Source organism: Pongo abelii, chromosome 1 (assembly GCF_028885655.2).
Source record: "Pongo abelii isolate AG06213 chromosome 1, NHGRI_mPonAbe1-v2.0_pri, whole genome shotgun sequence".
NCBI classification, from domain to species: domain Eukaryota; kingdom Metazoa; phylum Chordata; class Mammalia; order Primates; family Hominidae; genus Pongo; species Pongo abelii.
In genome coordinates this window covers 197,641,595-197,662,262 of record NC_071985.2, presented here as the reverse complement: position 1 = coordinate 197,662,262, position 20,668 = coordinate 197,641,595, and the positions used below count along the sequence as shown (strand labels likewise).

Genomic DNA, 20,668 nt, shown 5'->3' with positions numbered 1-20,668 from the left:
AGCACAGGGCAAGTATGTTTGTGAGTGAAAGATAAAGTGTTTGGTTTGGACTTCTTAAATTCGAAGTGCTGTTAGGATATCCAGGTGGAGCTGTCCAGCAGACACTTGGAAATGTGAGTCTGAGACATGGTTGGAAACAGAGATTTGGAAGGATAGTTGGGCCGTAAAAGTGGATGAGACCTTCAAGGTGGAGAGTGGAATGAGAAGAGAGCTGGGTTTGGAACCACAGTGAACAGTTAATGAGGCAAAAGCAAAAGGGGCCCTTTAGAAAGACTGAAAAGGACTTAGGCAACAGGAGACTGCAGAAGATGCCGCAGCCAAGTAGAAGGCTCAGAAGGGAAGTAGAGGCAGAGAAATAATTGAAAAGTATCCTTTGGATTTCAACCCCAAAAGTCATTTAAGTGACGTGGTGAGGGCAGAAGCTGATTGACAGTTCAGGCATGAACTGTAGATGAGAAAGTGGAGGCAGGTGCTTCCCAGGTCCGGCGGATAGAGCTCTGCAGCCACACTTAAGTTCGAACTGTGACATCTTCCAGGGTAGGCAGGGTCTACTTATCTGTGGTCTCAGCGTCCAGCACACGGCCTGGAAGAGGGGGTGGCGTCAGTGAGTTCAGTGACTAGGGACGGAGAAAGACTTCGTGGAGGCAGTCGCTTTGCAGTCAAGGCTTGAAGGATGAGGGTGATTGGGAGGAGAGGTGGGAGGCAGGGCCCCTGGGCGCTGGAATGCCAGGGGGTCTGGGAATGAGGTGGGGTTCCCATAATGTGTGCGCGCAGCTCGGTGCGACAGGCGGGGGCTGTGTGTAGGTTTGGAGGGACCTATTTGGGGAAAAGACACAGGGCTGAAGGCTGCTGTGGCGGGATGTCCCTTCGCCCTGCCCCACTTATATCACTGCGCGGTTCCAAGGCACCTCTACTGGCGCCCTCCCGCCGGCCTGCATGGCGACGGGTGACCGCCAGGGGCCGCTGCCTTGGGTCCCCGGTGCCCCCGCCCCTCTCCATTGGCCTTTGTTGCCGTCGGAGCGCCCCGCTTGACTCGTTCCGGTCCGCCCCCTGGGCCCGGCGGTCGCGCCTGCGCACTGGCAGCTGGCCGGGCGCTCGCAGTGGGAGCTGCTGCAGGCTCCGAGGCGGCGGCAACGGAGGCTGCGGGGGCGGCGGCGCGAGCGGCCGGGCTTGGTAGGGGAGCCGAGCCCGGCCCGGGAACCCGAGCAGCGAGAGTGCGGGGTACCTAGGCCCCTCACGCTGGACTTCACAGTCTCCGGGCCGCCTGACCTCCGCACGGGTATATGGGATGGAAGCGGGACCCTCGGGAGCAGGTAAGGGCCCCCAGGAGGGGGAACGGTGCATGCTCCAAGGACTGGGGGCTCCCGCATGAAAAGCGTGGTTTCCAAGTGATGGAAGCGCTCCTGAGTGAGGAGAAGGACTCTCCCACGATGGGGGCCCAGTTTGAAGGAGGCTGTGTGGCAGTTCCGGGGGAGAACCATGTGAAGAGAGCCCTGAGATGGGGGCTGTTTGTCCAAGGAGGCTGTATACAGTCCTGCGGGTTGGAAGTAATCTGGGAAAAGGGCCTGCACGCACGGAAGGACTCCCAGACATCCGTGGAGGCCTACGGAGAGGCCCGGCAGGTGGCAGGGGACGGGCTCCAGGTGTCCAGGAGAGGAGGGGGCGACACAGATGGGCCTGGAGCTACCGCATGCCGGGGGCGGGGGCTCCGCTGGGCTGGAATAGGCTAATGTCTCTTGGGAGAAGGCGCCAGAGCTGGACTGTGAGCTCCGCCCCACCGGGCCTGACGCGAGGGCGAGGGCGAGGGTCAGGGGGCGGTGGGTGGGGACCCAGTCCCGGGATTGCCCCCCGTGGGTCTGGGGAGTCGGAGCGGAGGCTCCAGAGCATGCGCGGAGGTGGCAGCTGGAAGGGGCTGCCCGACGTGGTGGGGGCGTGGCTGTCCGAATACCCCCACCTCTCCACCCCACCCCCCCCCCCGCCCCGTTTGGCTTGGAAAAAGGAGCGTGCTGATGGGGTGCATTCTCTCTTAGGTTATGCTGGCAGAGTGCAAATGGTTATGGTCCCCTCCCCCATTTTAGGGGCTCCTACACATGGCCCTCAGTCACAGTTTGCTAAGAATGGGTTGAGGGAAGCTGCCAAAGTGCATTTTTCTGCCACAGGAAAGACTGGGACCCAAGCAATGGGTTCTGGGGGTGGGTCCTCCTGAAGATAGGCCTTAGGAAAGGTATTGGTTACGGAGGAATCAAGGACAGGGCAGGGGCTACCTGGAAGGAGTTGTCTGCTTGGTTTGCAAGTTTCTGCTGCAATACTGAGTAGTGATGGGTGCTTTCAATCCAAAGATTTTCCATTGAATTGTCTGTTAAGGTTCCACTCTACATTTATAACATTTATTCTAATATTTCTTAATATTTTCATGTCTCCTATCTTCCACTGCATATCTTTCTGTTTTCCTCTCCCCACTCCCCAGAAACTGTCAGGGCTGTCTTTAGAGCCAAGATCTAAACCTACAAACAAGTTGGAGGATGGGGGAGTTAATAGCCTTCACCCTGGTGAGGCCTAGGTGATAGCCTTAACTTCTTATTTGCAGGCAATGAGGAGGAAAAGACATAGGAACAGAGGATAAACTGAGGCAGGATTGCCTCAAGAAAACTGGAGTCCTTAGGATGGGCTGTGGGGTGGTGATACCTCTTGTGTCTTAAGTGTCTTACCCTGTGATGGGACGAGGAGCCTGGACCTGGGAATCCTTCAGGTCATCTCTCACCACTTCCTTACATTTGGTCTGGGGATGGGAATCAAATTTCCATTTGGGACATGAACTTCATTACTTTCCTAGTGGAATTATTTTGTTTTTTTGTAGCAGACCTAACTCCCTCCCACCCTCCCAAGGAAATAGCTCCTACCACCTCACTCAAGTTATCCGTTTAGTAATCTCTAAGTACTTAGTGACTGTTTTCTCTCTTAACAACCAACCTTGTGTAGACTGTGTAGTCCTAAGGATAAACGCAGGGAGCAACTGACTTGAGTACTTTCTCTCTGTCAGGCCCCTGTCTCCATCCCAGGAACTCCTGTTTTTCAAGGGCTGGGGACTATTTCCAACAACCCATGAACTAGAGTAGTGGGGTAGGTCATTGAGGTCCACATGGATTGCTGGTTGCTGGTACCCATTCTAGACTAATGATTTTTATCCTGATTAATTCCTAATAGGCTCTGGAGTGATGAAAAATTGACTTTTTAAAAATTTGTTACAAAAAATAAGCTTCTAGGAAAGGAGCTAGAACCTGCTGTTTGGAGTCAGCCATAGCCTTGGGGAAAGCCTAATAGAACAGGCTTTGCCTCAGTAAAGGGTATAATTGATATTCAGTCTGGAAGCTGCAGATTGAGGGACCCCATAACTGCCTACTTCTTAGGCCTGGACTGTTCTCTTGTAAGAAGTTACAGTGGTATCCCAAGGTGGCCTGAGGACATAATACACAAAACTAAAGCGTTGTGTGAAAAACAACAACAAAAAACCCCCAAAAAACTAAAGCATTGTTGCTAGCCTCACTGGGCTTATGCCCAGGTCTGCCATCTGTGCTCAGGTGTGTTCCAAGCACATACAGTGGATTGGGTGCTCCCTGAGGGTAGAAGCAGTGTCTGGTTTATTTGTAGAACTAGCAAGTGCCTAGTGTATAGGCCCTGGCACAGAATACATGTTTGTTTATTAAATCAAATCACATTCAAGTGTGAACGTAAATGGTTAAGCACGTATGTGGATATTTAATAAAGTGTATACTCACATGGAACAGATCCTTTTTGGAGAGATTGGCTTGTTAGTCTTTGCTTGCCCACCAGCTAACCTAACCTAACCTAACCTTGAATTTGTGTCTTTTGAATAGGCAGTCTGGCTCCTTGGGAGGTGTGTGGGCCTCAGAACTGCAAGAAAGGAATCCTGAGCCAGGGTTTTCAGCTCTGTTACTTTTCCTTCTCTGGGCTCCTTGGGGATGGGGGAGGGGGAGTGTCCTTTTCAGGGCCCCTCCCTCCTTGCTTTTGTCTGAAGAGAAGGGCCCCGCCCCTTTCCCCCTAGGCCCAAGCTTTGTCCTCTGTGCTGGGGCCCTCATCTGCATCACAAAGTGGCCGTCTGTCCCTGTCTGGGTCTGTAGGGAAGTGTCTCCCTTTCTCAGACTAAAAGCTGGGGTAAGGGGGGCGGGGAGGAGACTGTGCTGTTGTTAGGCTTTCAAGGGGATGGAATGGGAGAGAGGTTCCTGCTTCCTGCCGTCTTTCCTAGTTTGGAGATGAAGTGGGGGTGTGGGCTCCCCTGTTTTCCCAAAGCCTCTTTGGAGAGGAAGGTGCTCTAAGGCTATGTGTGGTATGTAGTCGGGTTTCTGGGGAAGAGAAGGCTTTGAGGCTAGAGTGTCTGTCCCATCCCCCATCATTTCTAACTAGCCCCCCAGCTCTAGGGGTTATCTTTCTCCCAAGGCCCCAAATGATTATTCAGTCTGGGAGGGGAAGAAGGTGAATGAAATATAAGAACTTGGGGAGGGAAAGCATGTCTCTTACTGGCTACACCCACAAACGTGCACGTTTGTCTTGTGTAGTGTTTATAATTGTTTCTGGGCAATTGCAGGTGTTCGTGTGTTTGTGTGCTGTGTGTGCTTGTGTGTTTTTGTGATGTGTCTGTGGATATGTTTGTTCATTCATTTCATATCAGTATGTTGAATACTTCCTGTGTGTGTGCCAGACACTGGAGATTAAGCAGTGACCAAGGCAGATATAGTCCCTGCCTTTGAAGAACTCAGTCTAGGGCAGTGAAGGATACGTGTGTAAGTGTAAATTGCCAAGGTCTAAGTGTGTGTTTGGATGTGTGTGATGGGAATGTGTGTCTGTCTGTCCGTGAGCTTGTGTGCAATTTCTGTCCAGCACTTTCTGAGGTAGGCAGCCAGGTGCTAGTAGATAGGTTTTCACTTCCCCATGTAGCTGAGTCCTGAAGACCTTTTCCATCCAGGCTGGGCCTTCATTTCCCTGTCTGCAAAAGTGGGACTGGGCTTGGACAGGTGGTTAGAGGGAAACAGAGCAGCTTAGCTCTGGGAAGCTGCCCCTCCCATGAATGGTTCTGACCTCTTCCTGACCCCCAGCTGAGGATATGCCCCATCCCCCCAGCTTGTCTGACTGTGAAAGCAGAAGTCTGGTAATGGGAGGTTCTGGGCTGGTTTATCCCTCTCTTCTCCCACCTGGGCTAGTTCTCTACTGCCAAGAATAATAGTAGCATATTATTCCCTTTTTTTTCTCTCTTCCCCCCAAGCTAGAAAATAAGACTGGAGACAGCAGCCAGACTGGCAAAAGAGGGTAAAGTAGCTGGATCTGGCTCTACCCTATCCCTTTCCCAAGGGCCTCCTCTGTCTTGAAATTGATCTCTTCTGCTGCTGTCTGGACCTTCTGTGTGGAAGGATCTGTGGGGCATGGAGAGAATCTTGTGTTCTTCGCAGAGCCGATGTCTCTTCTCCAGCATTCTAATTGCCACCTCTTCTTCCCAAACCCGTTAGTTCTTTCTTTATTCAAGCTTTTTTTTTTTTTTTTATCATTGTCTCCCCAGTTGCCGCTTTGTTTCTTCCTGCCTGAGCTTCCAACCCTAACCTCTTTTGCCCCACCCCTTGACTCCAGCCTTCTCTTTCTCCTGGCCTTTTTCTATTGTGACCTCCAGCTCTGTCCTCTTTTCCAACCCCCTTTCTCTTTTCCTTAGTCTCCAAACTCTATCCTTTGAGCCTTTTCTCGTTTTCCCTCTCTCCAACTCTCGCCATTCAGTTGCCTTAATCCTGCCTCAAACACTGACCCTGCCCTCCCCAGCCTGGCCTTGTCTGGATCTTCTTCCTGCCCACCTATAAAGGAACATCAAGGTTATGCCATTTTGTATTCAGCATGGTGACGAATGGAGTGAGCATCTGGCTGGCAGAGAATAGAAATTCTTGATCTGCTAGATACCTGGTGGAGGCAAGTGTCTTACTCTAGTAGAAGAAAGAAAGGGTTTTGTTACTAGGAGCCAGATTTAGTCTCTCTGCTTAACATGCAATAGGAACTTATTATATATTAACTTAATGAATTAAAAATAGATGATAAGGATAATTTTCCTAACTGGAGAGAGATTAAAAAAGAAAAAAAAAAAACACAGAGGAGCTTGAGATATCCCCTGGAAGCCCTTGGCTGGGTTGGGTAGCAGGAAAGAGGCATTCTCTGTACTCTCGTGTTCCTGTTCTGGGAGGCCTTGTTCCTTCTCTGATAAGAGTAGTTAGGAGATTGCCAGACTTTACCCTCACCAGCCTCTTTGTCTTGTAGCTGCGGGCGCTTACCTGCCCCCCCTGCAGCAGGTGTTCCAGGCACCTCGCCGGCCTGGCATTGGCACTGTGGGGAAACCAATCAAGCTCCTGGCCAATTACTTTGAGGTGGACATCCCTAAGATCGACGTGTACCACTACGAGGTGGACATCAAGCCGGATAAGTGTCCCCGTAGAGTCAACCGGTAAGTGATGCACACCTGAGCCACCAAATCTGAAAGACACCAACCTTGAAAGAGGGGCCAGAAAGGTAAAAGAAAAACCAGTAGAGGGTAGTATCACCAAATCTAAGCAAGTTTTTGAGCGGGAGATGCCAAGTAGGGTAAATGCTGAAAAATAGTCCAATTGGACTTCGCTATTGGAAGATTATTAGTGGCTTTTGCCAGAGCAATTTCAGCAGAAAGTAGTTGAGATAGTTAATCTAAGTACATTGAGTTAAGAAATAAGTACAGTGCCTACTACATTTCAATATTAGTTGAATGAATAAAGAGTTTTAAAGAATGAGATATGGGTATGTTTACAGATTAAGGAGAAGGAGCTAGTAAAGAGGGAGAAGTTAAAGGTATGGGACAGAGGGGAGAAATGAATGGGATGTCCTTGATGAGGCAGAAGGACATTGTAGGATGCACAGTTGGAGGAATTAGCCTTATTTAGAGGAAGTGATATTTCCTTTTTTTTTTTTTTTTTTTTGAGAGGGAGTTTTGCTCTTATTGCCCAGGCTGGAGTGCAATGGTGTGATCTGAGCTCACTGCAACCTCCGTCTCCCAGGTTTAAGCGATTCTCCTGGCTCAGCCTCCTGAGTAACTGGGATTACGGGCATCTGCCACCATGCCCGGCTAATTTTTTTGTATTTTTAGTAGAGACGGAGTTTCACCACGTTGCCCAGGCTGATCTCTAACTCCTGACCCTAGGTGACCTGCCCACTTTGGCCTCGCAAAAGTGCTGGGATTACAGGCGTGAGCCACTGTGCCCAGCCTCTGTGATATTTCTTTAATTAATTTTATTATTTGAAAACTATATGTATAATATTAAAAAATTCAAATATTACAAAAAGAATAATAGTGAAAAATGTCTCCTTACTATCCTGGTCTCTAGTCTCCCAGTACCATTAATTGTTACCTTTTTTTTTTTTTTTTTTTTTGAGACAGAGTCTCCCTCTGTCGCCCAGGCTGGAGTGCAGTGGCGCCATCTCAGATCACTGCACCCTCTGCCTCCTAGGTTCAGGCAATTCTCGTGCCTCTGCCTCCCGAGTAGCTGGGATGACAGGCAAACGATTCTTCTGCCTCAGCCTCCTGAGTAGCTGGGACTACAGGTGCCCCCCACCACACCCAGCTAATTTTTTGGTAATTTTAGTAGGGACAGGGTTTCACCATGTTGACCAGGCTGGTCTCAAACTCCTGACCTCAAGTGATCTGTCTACCTAGGCCTCCCAAAGTACTGGGATTACAGGCATGAGCCACCATGCCTGACCAATTGTTACCATTTTTTTTTTTTTTGAGACGGAGTTTCACTCTGTCATCCAGGCCAGAGTGCAGTGGCGTAATCTCGGCTCACTGCAACCTCTGCCTCCTGGATTCAAGCGATTCTTCTACCTCAGCCTCCCTAGTAGCTGGGATTACAGGCACCCACCACCACGCCTGGCTAATTTTTGTGTTTTTAGTAGAGACAGGGTTTCACTATGTTGGCCAGGCTGGTCTCAAACTCCTGACTTCAAGCAGTCTGCCTGCCTCAGCCTTCCAAAGTGCTGGGATTACAGGCATGACCCATCATGCCTGGCCAGTTGTTACCATTCTTGAATATGCTTCCAGATACTTTTCTACATATATACAGGCATATATGCACATATAACATTTTTAAACACCCAAAACATAGGGTTCTTTATACCTTGTTCTGTATTTTGCATTTTTCCACTTAACAATATATTTTTGAAGATATTACATACCAGCACATATGGATCTGCCTCATTCTTTTGCATAGGTTGAGTGGCTGTAATATAACTTATGTAATAAATCTATTGAGGAACATTTGAGTCTAAATTCTGCTACAAAAATGAAACGGTTGAATATTATTATATATAGATTCATTTTTGCACTCAAATGTGAGTGTATTTGTAGGATAAATTGCTAGGAGTGGGACTGTTGGCCTAATACATTTCAGAGTTTTCAGATATTGCAACTTGTTTTTAAAGGTAAGTTGTATCAACTTATACTCCCATCAATAAGGCATCAGAGTGTCTCTTCCTATACCTGCACCAATCTAATATTTCAGATTTTTTTGATCTTTGGCATTTTTATCTTGGTCTAATTTTAAATTGTATTTTTCTAATAAGTGAAGTTGAATATATTTTCGTATGTTTAAAAATAACGTATGGAAGGGGCATTTTGAGTATAAGAAGAAAGGAGAAAAATTGACGCACACACATATAAATATGTTTGTGTATATGTCTGGAAACTCGAGAGTGGCCTTGCATACTATCCTCTGCCTTTTTCAATATTAGAACTGCTTCCTGATAGGAGACAAATATGGGTTCTGGAGTTAGAGGCTAGTGAAGAAAGTTCTACATAGTCTACATAGTGTAGGAGGGATAGAAGTAATCAGGGACATGAAAAAGATTGCTAGGCAGCACTGAAGCCTAATTGGGATTGAAACCATATGATCACAGTTGCTTCTAATGTACTATTTTGAGTTATCCAGTAGTATTCAAGAACTTTGATTTAGAAAGTGTGAAGGTCAGTTGGTTAGATAAACTGGAATTTTGAAGGAATAATGGACACCCTGGGGTCTAAGTTTCAGAGGTCAGGAAGTAAGAGATGGTAATGGAGAAAAAATAGGGTGGTGAGACTAAGTGCTTCAGAGAGATGGAAGAGATGAGATTTTTCTACCACAGCTTATTCTTATTCCAGTTCACATCTCTTCTACCTTTTTTGCTTATCAGATCTGGGATTAGAGATCTGGGATTAGATTGGAGCAGCCTAGATTCTGTTCCTGATTTTTTTGTTTTGTTTTGTTTTAATTTATTTTTTATTTTTTATTTTTTTTGAGATGGAGTCTCGCTTTATCGCCCAGGCTGGAGTGCAGTGGCATGATCTCAGCTCACTGCAACCTCTGCCTCTCAGGCTCAAGTGGTCCTCCCACTTCAGCCTCCTGAGTAGCTGGGACTATAGGCACACACCATCTTGCCTGACTAATTTTTGTATTTTTTGTAGAGATGGAGTTTCTCCATGTTGCCCAGGCTGGTCTCAACCTCGGGAGCTCAAGCGAATTGCCCACCTTGGCCTCCCAAAGTGCTGGGATTATAGGCATGATCCACTGCACCTGGCCATTCTTTTTTTTTTTTTTTTGAGACAGGGTCTCACTGTGTCCCCCAGGCCAGAGTGCAGTGGTGTGATTATAGCTCACTGTAACCCCAAACTCCCAGCCTCAGGTGATCCTCCTGCCTCAATCTCCCAAGCAACTGGGATTATAAGCACATGCCACCATACCCAGCTAATTAAAAACATTTTATTTTTTTGTAGAAGATGTGGTCTCACTCTGTTACCTAGTCTAGCCTTGAGCTCCTAGGCTCAAGTGATCCTCCTGCCTTGGCTGCCCAAAGTACTGGGATTACAGGTGTGAGCCACCATACTTAGCCCTATTCCTGATTCTTGATAGACCCTGGAGTCAAGCTTTTCTCCCTTTAGCCTCCCCCTCTTCTCAGAAGGCACTCATACCACTCTTTCAGGTCCATTACAGCCTTGGTGATCTGAGGACCAGCAGTGTCACTTAGGAGCATGCTAGAAATGCGGGATTTCAGGCTTCACTCTAGACCTGCTGAATCAGAAGCTACATTTTAATAAAATCTCCAGGTGATTCATAGGAATGTTAAAGTTTGAGAAGCACTTTCATAGAGTAGATGTTAGGAGTGAGTATAATAGATAGGACATTGCCTGGACTTTGAATTACTTCCAAAAGCTTGAAGTGGTGGTAGTCTCTCAGCTTCCACAGGCCACTCCTATCCCCCACAGGGAAGTGGTGGAATACATGGTCCAGCATTTCAAGCCTCAGATCTTTGGTGATCGCAAGCCTGTGTATGATGGAAAGAAGAACATTTACACTGTCACAGCACTGCCCATTGGCAACGAACGGGTAAGGTTGGGAGTCAGGCTAGGCCTGTGTCAGGGGTCTGGGGTAGAACCAAGCTCATGTAAGCCTCTTTGGAGTCTGGTGATCCAGAGATCCTTTTCATCTTTTGTGCTGAGAAAGTATGTTTTAGGGTGAGGGGTGGGTAGGTGCTGATGTTTATTTAGTCTATCATGTGCCTGTCCGTGTCCTAAACAGATTGAGATTAGACTTAAAATAGACCTAAAGGACTTCCTGCTAGGCTGAGAGGTAGTTGAGAGGAACAGAAGCACTGAGCCAAGGTGGCTAGAACGTAAGGGGCTAGACTTACTCTGGATTTTCATTATGAGCCCCTATCAACTTGAAGAACATGTTCTCAGCAAATCCATGAAGTTGGGGGTCATTCTCGCAGAGCAATGGCAATCCTTCACCCCTTTCTTTCACCCTCCTGAAGGTCGACTTTGAGGTGACAATCCCTGGGGAAGGGAAGGATCGAATCTTTAAGGTCTCCATCAAGTGGCTAGCCATTGTGAGCTGGCGAATGCTGCATGAGGCCCTGGTCAGCGGCCAGATCCCTGTTCCCTTGGAGTCTGTGCAAGCCCTGGATGTGGCCATGAGGCACCTGGCATCCATGAGGTATTGGGTGTAGTTAGTATCTGGGCTACTAGTGTTGGCAGAACTGCTGTCAGGGGAGGAGGGGGAGCAAATATTAAGGTCCCACGGTGTGCCATTAAAAAAAAAAATTATTTGAAGCCCTACCACTTGCCAGGCAAATGTGCATTTATATTTAGATGGTTTAAAGCCCTGGCCCTGAACTTCTTAGATATCTTTGGGCCTCATCCCTTCTGTCCCTGCAGGGCAGAGAGAAGGTAGAAACTTGCACAAGGTCAGTCATACAACTAGTAAAGCATCAGAGCTGGCATTAAAGCCCCGGTGTCCTGCCTTTCAGGCCAGGGCTCCTCCGTGCCCAGGATGCCTCACAGGGTGGGGGCCTGTGCCCGAGGGACCAGTTCTCTGCCTGTCCCTGCCAGGTACACCCCTGTGGGCCGCTCCTTCTTCTCACCGCCTGAGGGCTACTACCACCCGCTGGGGGGTGGGCGCGAGGTCTGGTTCGGCTTTCACCAGTCTGTGCGCCCTGCCATGTGGAAGATGATGCTCAACATTGATGGTGAGTGGGGAGAGCTATGGAGCCAGGGGCACCCCAAGTCCAGTGACCACACTCCCAGCCTCATCCCTCCCAGCTCTGCAACCACACTCCTAGTCTAATTCCTACAGCCCTGGCACCCCCTTCCCCCATCCCAATGCCCTTTAAGGAAGAGGGTATAAATTGCTGTGCCTCCATGTGTTGTGGAAGACAGAACCTGAGCTGAGCTATCTGTACCCTGTCCCCACAGTCTCAGCCACTGCCTTCTATAAGGCACAGCCAGTGATTGAGTTCATGTGTGAGGTGCTGGACATCAGGAACATAGATGAGCAGCCCAAGCCCCTCACGGACTCTCAGCGCGTTCGCTTCACCAAGGAGATCAAGGGTGAGGACTCAACAGGAGGGGAAGGGAAAAGCACCACTTTAGCCCTAAGAGGAAATCCCCTTGGGGTATGCTCAGGGGAGAGACCAAGCCTGGGCACGTGAGCAACCTATTTTAGCCCTGACAAGCAGTGTGTGTATCTCAGGCCTGAAGGTGGAAGTCACCCACTGTGGACAGATGAAGAGGAAGTACCGCGTGTGTAATGTTACCCGTCGCCCTGCTAGCCATCAGACGTAAGTTGGCAGGGGTGCTGAGTCATACTTTGTTGGTGGAGAAGGGCTGAGATTTAAAACTCACTATCTTTCCCTCCCTCCCTCCCCCACTGGCCTTGAGAATGAGCCTTGGGGACTGGCCCTGTTTTTGAAGATAAGCTGTAGGAATTTGGCATCCTTTCTCTACCTTCTCTGATCTGTTGATACTCTCCCTACCATTTTTACCTTCTTGATCTCCTTGCCTCTTTGGTTCTTTACTTGAGAGCAAGTGTGTTCTCTGATTCCTGTTAGGGTTAGGCAAATGTTAAAATCTCTCTCAAATTATTCTTTCTCTTGAAAAAAGAAAGCTAGGCTCCTGGGCTCCTTGGGGAAGCTGTCATTGATTCCATTCCCATTCTTGACCTTAGGGTATACTAATTATTATGAGTGTCTACTCTGTGTCAGGCTTTATGCTCAACATTGGAAATAAATGAGTCAGATAGTGTCCTGACTTTTGTGGAACTTGCCTTTCAAACCTTTGGCTTCTCTCTTGGAGCCCTGTATGTTCTGTTTTCCCATGAGTGGCAATGCTCAAAGAAGTTGGATAGGATGAAGCAGTCTGGGACTTCCTTCCTGCACATCATATTGGGGCCAAATAAAAAAGGAAAAAGTCTGAGGCTTCCATGGTTGTGGGTCTAGAGAAGTGGGACTGAATGCTGGGTTATGACACCCCCTTCCTTCCCTTCTTCTGAACAGATTCCCCTTACAGCTGGAGAGTGGACAGACTGTGGAGTGCACAGTGGCACAGTATTTCAAGCAGAAATATAACCTTCAGCTCAAGTATCCCCATCTGCCCTGCCTACAAGTTGGCCAGGAACAAAAGCATACCTACCTTCCCCTAGAGGTGAGATTGCCAAGTAATGGCTGGGGAATAGGCATTGTATATACCTGCATGCTGATCATCAGATGTCTGTTCTTTCATTTTGAAGTTTGGAAAATTGACATTCTGAGAAGGTATGAGGTAGTTCTCCTGTGAAATAGAGGCCTCATTCTTACCTGCTAAGTTGTTTCCTTATCCCCCATCCTACTCTCATGTTCTTTCAGGGCTGCCAGGCAGAGACAAGCTGAATTTACTGTTTAATAAGTAATTAGTTCGTACAGGACAGAGATTTTAGATACCCACACTCATGTTCTCTTAATTTCTCTTCCCCTGTTGTTTAGAGCTGGGATCCTAAGTGACCTGAAGATATAAGTGTACCTTATTCTACACAGACTGGTGATAAATACTACCTATAATGTAAATCATGTTTCTCCAAGGATTAATGTGTTCCTTTTGAAAAAGTTTTAGCCCCAAGATTGTCATACTTTTATAAGTCAGTAGACCTTTGGAATTCTACAACTAGAGAAGGAATAGTGACTAACGCTAAGTTATAGAATACAAATACAGAATCACTGGGCTATATTTTGTTTGGTATATACTAGCCAAAATATTGAATGAGAAACTACTGCCTACTGCTTCATTGTCTCGTCCAATGCTACTCAAAAAGTGTGGTCATGTGTACCAACAGGATAGGCATTACCTGAGAGCTTGCTTAAAATGCAGATTTCAGGTTCCACCCATACTGACTGAATCAGAATCTTTTTTTTTTTTTTTTGAGACGGAGTTTCGTTCTTGTTGCCCAGGCTGGAGTGCAATGGCATGTTGTTAGCTCACTGCAACCTCCGTCTCCCGGGTTCAAGTGATTCTCCTGCCTCAGCCTCCTGAGTAGTTGGAATTACAGGCATGCGCCACCACACCCGGCTAATTTTGTATTTTTAGTAGAGACGGGGTTTCTCCATGTTGGTCAGGCTGGTCTCGAACTCCTGACCTCAAGTGATCCGCCCACCTTGGCCTCCCAAAGTGCTGGGATTACAGGTGTGAGCCACCACGCCCAGTCAGAATCTGTCCTTTAACAAGATCCAAAGGGGATGTACATTAACGTTGGAGAAGCACTATACTAGACTACCCTCTTTTTCTTTTTTGCTTTTTTGAGACAGAGTCTCGCTGGAGTGCAGTGGCACCATCTCGGCTCACTGTAACCTCCTCAGCCTCCCAGGTTGAAGCAATTCTCATGCCTCAGCCTCCAGTAGCTAGGATTACAGTTGTGTGCCACCGTGCCCAGATAAGTATTTTTTGTATTTTTAGTGGAGATGGGGTTTCGCCATGTTGGCCACACTGGTCTCGAACTCCTGGCCTCAAGTGATCTGCCTACCTCGGCCTCCCAAAGTGCTGGATTACGGGCATGAGCTGCCATGTCTGGCCTACCCTGTTACTTTTATCCAATAGCAGAAGTCAGATAGCCCAGACCAAAGCTCTAGTCTTCTGGTGAGCTTCTAGGATTTCAGAACTAACCTGAGGGAGTTAGGCTGAAGGGAGAAGAGATCCCCAAAACTAAGAACTCTGACTTGGTTAATAACTGCTGATGCACATGAAGGCAACATGTTCTCTGAGGTATAAACAGAGGTCTTTAGGGACAATCTTAGCTAAGTAGATAGTAGCTGATATTTACTGTAAGCAGAGAGTTGTTAGCAAATTAACATTATTTCTAAATAGAACAGTAGTTTCCAAGGGGTATAATTTGTGTTATGACTTAGACCTTGATTTCTGTTGTTGCTTATTTAACATATATTTATTGAGCTCCTACTATGTGTCATATACTCTTAGGTGCTAGGAACATGGAGATTAACAAGACAGACAAGGTCCCAGCTGTTATGGAGCTTACATTCTAGAAGGGGGAGATAGACAATAAGCTGATAAACACATAAGGTAGTTTCAGATGGTGATAAGTGCTATAAGAATAATAAAATAGGTTAAGGGGATAAAGTAAGGGAGGAAGAGGGTAGAGAGCTGTTTTAGTTGTTAGGGAAGTCCTCTTTTAGGAGACATTTGAGCTAAGTCCCAAATTATGACATAGAATCAACCTTGTAAGAACCTGAGAGAAGAGCCTTCCAGGCAGGAAGAAGTACAAAGGTTCTAAAGCGGAAGAGAATTTGGATCTTTTTGAAGGATAGACAGAAGGCTATGGTGGCTAGAATGTATTGCGTGAGGGGAAAAGCAGTAGGAGATGATTCTGCAGAGGGTCAAATAATATAGCCTGTTGAAACTACGTGGCATTTTATTATTGTTTGGAAAAGCTTTATCCAGCTTGGCTGTGATGGCTCATACCTGTAATCCCAGCACTTTGGGAGGCCAAGGCAGGAGGATCGCTTGACTGCAGGTGTGGTGTGGTCCCAGCTACTTGGGAGGCTGAGGTGGAAGCATTGCTTGAACCCAGTGAGCTGTGATTCTGCCCCTGGATTCCAGCCTGGGCAACAGAGGGAGACCCTGTCTCAAAAAAAAATAAAAAAACAGCTTTATCAAGATATAATTCACATACGATAAAATTCACCATTTTAAAATGATTAGGTAGTTTTAGTATATTCACAGAATTGTACAACAGCCATCACCACTATCTGATTCCAGAACATATCACTCCTAAAAGAAAGCCTATATTCATTAGCAGTTACTCACCATTCGTTCTCTCCCCAACAGCCTGTAGTAACCACTAATCTACTTTCAGTCTCTGGATATACCTATTTTGGACATATCATATATGTGAAATAATACAATATGTGGCCTTTTATGACTGGCTTCTGTCATTTAGCATAATGTTTTCAAGGTTTATCCTCGTTCCATCAGATGGATATGTCATATTTTGTTAATTCATTTATCAGTTAATGGACATTTGGATTGTTTCTACTTTTTGGGTATCATGAATAATGCTGCTGTGAACACTGATGTACACATTTTTGTGTGAACATAAGTTTTTATTTCTCTGGAGTATACACCTAAGAGTGATATAATATATAACAATGTTTAACATCTTTTTTTTTTTTTTCGGAGACAGAGTCTCGCTCTGTCACCCAGGCTGGAGTGCAATGGCGCGATCTTGGCTCACTGCAAGCTCTGCCTCCTGGGTTCACGCCATTCTCCTGCCTCAGCCTCCTGAGTAGCTGGGACTGCAGGCGCCCGCCACCACGCCTGGCTAATTTTTTGTATTTTTAGTAGAGATGGGGTTTCACGGTGTTAGCCAGGATGGTCTCAATCTCCTGACCTCGTGATCCGCCCGCCTTGGCCTCCCAAAGTGCTGGGATTACAGGCGTGAGCCACCTCACCTGGCCAGTGTTTAACATCATGATGAGCTGCCTGATTGTTTCCCAAAGTAGCTATGATATTTTACAATCCCATCAGCAAAGAATGAGAGTTGTAATTTCTGGCCAGGTAGGATTTTATTCTAATTATAATATGAATCCATTGGAAAGTTTTAAGTAGAAGAACAATATGGATTATTGTTCTAGTTTCTAGTTGTGAAGATTCAACTAGAAACTAGAAGTAGTGCCTCCAGTCCACCTCTGTCTTCCTTGAATAGTTATGTAGGTCATTGAGTGTCCACAAAATCATTTATTCATGTTCAAATCACAGTTCATTCCTTCTTCCGTCTTTTTCAAATTGTGGTAAAATATACATAATATAAAATTTACCATTTTAACCATTTTTAAGTATACAGTTCTGTGGCATTAAATACATTCATGCAGTTGTACAACCATCACCATGACCAATCTCCAGAACTTTTTCATCATTCCACACTGAAACTCTATACCCATTAAATGACAACTCCTTCCTTTTAACCCCTAGCAACCACCATTCTACTTTCTGTCTCTATGAATTTGACCACTGTAGGTACTTCAAATAAGTGGAATCATAGTATTTGTCCTTTTTTGACTGGCATATTTCACTTAACACAATGTCTTCAAGGTTCATCCGTGTTGTAGCATGTTAGGATTCCCTTCTTTTTTAAGGCTGAATAATAGTCCTTTGTATGTATATATCATGTTTTGTTTATTCATTCATCTATCCATGGATACTTGGGTTGCTTCTTTCTTTTGGTTATTGTGAATAATGCTGCTGTGAACAGAGATGTACAAATATTTGTTGAAGTTCCTGTTTTCATTTTTTTTGAGTACATGCCCAGAAGCAGAATTGCTGGTTTATATGGTAATTCTGTGGTTAATTTTTTGAGAAATTGCCATACCATTTTATATTCCCACTGGCGTTGTACAAGTATTCTAATTTCACCACATCCCTGATTTAGTCTTTTGCTAGTGTTAATTCTGTATCTGTAACCACCTGTAGAGAATGCTACAACTTTAAGGCACCTTTAAGAGAGCAGTCTCACAAATTTCAATAATTTTGGATTTTTATTAAGTGAATTGACTATTTTGTTTATTCTCTGGAATACGGAGTTTGAAGGCAAGTGACCTTGGGCTGGTTTTCCTTCCCATTGTTTACCATGAACTCTGGGAATTAGGACGAGAACTAGTGTGTAAAGAATGTTGGCCCTATGGGAGCAAGTTCCACATTTCATCTCATCTAAATCCTTACAACAACCTCATGAGACAGCTAGTGTATTTTTTTTCTCATGTTTGAGATTAAAGAAGATTCTCAGAGTGGTTAAGAGTCCTGTTTAAGGTAACATCACCTAGAAATGGCAAAGCTGGACTTCAAACAGAAGTATTTCCAGACCTACTGGCTCTCTCGATTCTAGAAGCCTTCCTGTTCACAGCATCCTGAATATAGTATATTGGGGAGTGGAAGTCTTGTATGTCACTAGACAGCTTTTTATGATCTCTATTGTTTTCTGTTGGGCCCAGAACAGATGAAGTAAATGGCAGGATGTTTCTCACACCAGCAGAGGACACTGTCAGCCAACAGAGACAGTGATAGCTGTAGGCTGGGGGCTCAGGAGTTTAGAACCAACCCTAGTCCTGGTGGGTTGCAGGATGGAGCAACCTGTCACCATTGGACAGCTGCCTTAGAAATCTAATTTGTGTATATTGAGTTTTTCAGTGTTCAGAAGAGCTCTATATATGGTCCTTTGGCAAATAATAATCTGTGCTACAATTTATTGTTTACTGTGTTCCAGAACTATACTCAGTCCTTTAAGTGCTTTATTTAATCTTGAGACAACTCTTAGATTGTTACTATTATCCTCACTTAAAATATGAAGGTCAGATGTGGTGGCTCACTCCTGTAATCCCAGCACTTTGGGAGGCCGAGGTGGGTGGATCACCTGAGGTCAGGAGTTCAAGATCAGCCTGGCCAACATGGCAAAACCCCATCTCTACTAAAAATACAAAATTAGCCGGGCATGGTAGCACATGCCTGTAATCCCAGCTACTTGGAATGCTGAGGCAGGAGAATCGCTTGAACCTGGGAGGTGAAGGTTGCAGTAAACCGAGATTTGCCATTGCACTCCAGCCTGGGCAAGAAGAGCAAAACTCCCTCTCAAAAATAAATAAATAAATAAATAAATAAATAAATAAATAAATAAATAAATACAAAAATTAGCCAGGCGTGGTGGCGGGTGCCTGTAATCCCAGCTACTTGGGAGGCTAAGGCAGGAGAATTGCTTAAACCGGGAGGCAGATGTCTCTGAGCCGAGATTGCGCCACTGCACTCCAGCCTGGGAGACAGAGCGAGACTCTATCTCAAAAAAATAAATAAATAAATAAAATATGAGACCTGAGCCCAGATCTGGCTCTGGATCGCAAGCCATTGAATTGTCCTTTTTTTTTTTTGAGACAGAGTCTCACTCTGTCACCCAGGCTGGGGGTGCAGTGGCGTGATCTGGGCTCACTGCAACCTCCACCTCCCGGTTCAAGCGATTCTCGTTCCTCAGCCTCTTGAGTAGCTGGGATTACAGGCGCACGCCACCATGCCTGGCTAATTTTTGTATTTTTAGTAGAGACTGGGTTGGCCAGGCTGGTCTTGAACTCCTGACCTCAAGTGATCTGCCCGCCTTGGCCTCCTAAGGTGCTGGGATTACAGGCATGAGCCACCACGCTGGGCCTGAATTGCCTTTTACATTGCACATGAATATTTTCTAATTTACCTATCAAGTGATACTCAAGAGGAGAATACATGTATGCACAAAGGATTTTTCAGTTCCCTTCCCCATGGCTGACAGCCAAGGTACCTTTCCTTATTGTGGGGCTCTGGGTACAGGGTGGACTGTACTCAAGCCAGAGCTACCTGTCCTTCTTGTTTCCTCAGGTCTGTAACATTGTGGCTGGGCAGCGCTGTATTAAAAAGCTGACCGACAACCAGACTTCGACCATGATAAAGGCCACAGCTAGATCCGCTCCAGACAGACAGGAGGAGATCAGTCGCCTGGTCAGTGGGCCTACTCATTTGCTCAGTCATTGGGGCCATTGGTAGCATAAATGTTTTAATGCCCCAGCAGGACCTTCCTTCAGGAGAACCCAAGTCTAGATTTGTTGCCTAGGACTGTATAAGGCTGCTTTTGCTTCTTGACCGTATAGCTACTTTGCTTTCTGTCTCTTTTTCTCTCCTGTATTACTTTGCTGTGTTATTCCCTCATTTCCCTCATCTTCCACTTTCTCTCTCTTTTTAGGACTATTCCGTACCAACCCCAGCTTCTCCTTAGGGTTCTCTCCTTGATGCCCAGAGGGTGAGCAGTATTGCCAAGCTCCTGTTCTCCTGAGATTGCTCTCTTTTGTCCTGCAGATGAAGAATGCCAGCTACAACTTAGATCCCTACATCCAGGAATTTGGGATCAAAGTGAAAGATGACATGACGGAGGTGACAGGGCGAGTGCTGCCGGCGCCCATCTTGCAGTACGGCGGCCGGGTGAGCAGGGTCAGGGCCAGACAACATCTCGGGGCATATCGGGGTGGTTGGGTTGTATAGCCAGGGGCTTTTGCTCCCCTACCCACCTGACTCTACTGAGGCTCACCTGGGCGCCCCCTCTACCTATCCCCAGAACCGGGCCATTGCCACACCCAATCAGGGTGTCTGGGACATGCGGGGGAAACAGTTCTACAATGGGATTGAGATCAAAGTCTGGGCCATCGCCTGCTTCGCACCCCAAAAACAGTGTCGAGAAGAGGTGCTCAAGTAAGGAGGGTTCGGTGTAGGGGTGGAAGGGTGGGAAGGACCCTGGAGCTGCCTGCCTTCCTGTAGTCCACAGGGGCTGATATTGATCAGTAATGTGTTCTGTCTTGACTCTGCCTGCATTGTGCTTTCTGGCTCAAACTTCCACCAATTCTTTTTCTATCCATCTGTGGTCAGGGGAAGTTAATAAGGAGCCATATCTATGTCAAAGATGATGATTTTAGGGCATGAATCTCCTAAGAGAGGCCTGAATTGTTTTATTGTTATAATTATTATCATTGGTAATAAATAGTAGTAGTGATGACTGTAATGTTTACGCCAAAATTATACTTAAGTACCTAATTTATATTCTCTCATTTCATCTTTACAGTGAGTAGGTGGTGATATGTCCATTTTCAGGAGACTGAGGCTCAAAAGAGGTTAAGTAACTTGTCCAAAGTTTGTACATCATCAGGAAAGTGTCAGAGTTGGAAGCAAATCAGATCTGAGCTTCAAAACTTGTGTTCCTAATTGGAAACAAAATAGAGCAGCTTGTTTAGCTGGTTGTCAGGGCCT

At 46.3% G+C, this 20,668-nt stretch overlaps 1 protein-coding gene across 5 annotated transcripts in view; it reads left to right on the top strand.

Annotated features, from left to right (window-relative positions):
- The first annotated feature begins 366 nt into the window (after positions 1-366).
- AGO1 (argonaute RISC component 1) overlaps positions 367-20,668 on the top strand; it is a 47,090-nt gene continuing 26,788 nt past the window's right edge. The window contains exons 1-11 of one of the 5 annotated variants that reach the window (XM_002811058.5): positions 367-1,313; positions 6,307-6,490; positions 10,310-10,430; positions 10,858-11,039; positions 11,435-11,571; positions 11,798-11,932; positions 12,075-12,162; positions 12,877-13,024; positions 19,253-19,372; positions 19,727-19,849; positions 19,983-20,116. In XM_002811058.5, coding sequence (XP_002811104.1) covers positions 1,289-1,313; positions 6,307-6,490; positions 10,310-10,430; positions 10,858-11,039; positions 11,435-11,571; positions 11,798-11,932; positions 12,075-12,162; positions 12,877-13,024; positions 19,253-19,372; positions 19,727-19,849; positions 19,983-20,116 — 1,397 coding nt within the window. In that variant the 5' untranslated portion in view covers positions 367-1,288. Of the gene's footprint in view, positions 1,314-4,235; positions 4,346-6,306; positions 6,491-10,309; positions 10,431-10,857; positions 11,040-11,352; positions 11,572-11,797; positions 11,933-12,074; positions 12,163-12,876; positions 13,025-19,252; positions 19,373-19,726; positions 19,859-19,982; positions 20,117-20,668 lie in introns of those variants that run through there. The other 4 variants (XM_009252580.4, XM_054555294.2, XM_054555295.2 and 1 more) reach the window with 4 other exon arrangements.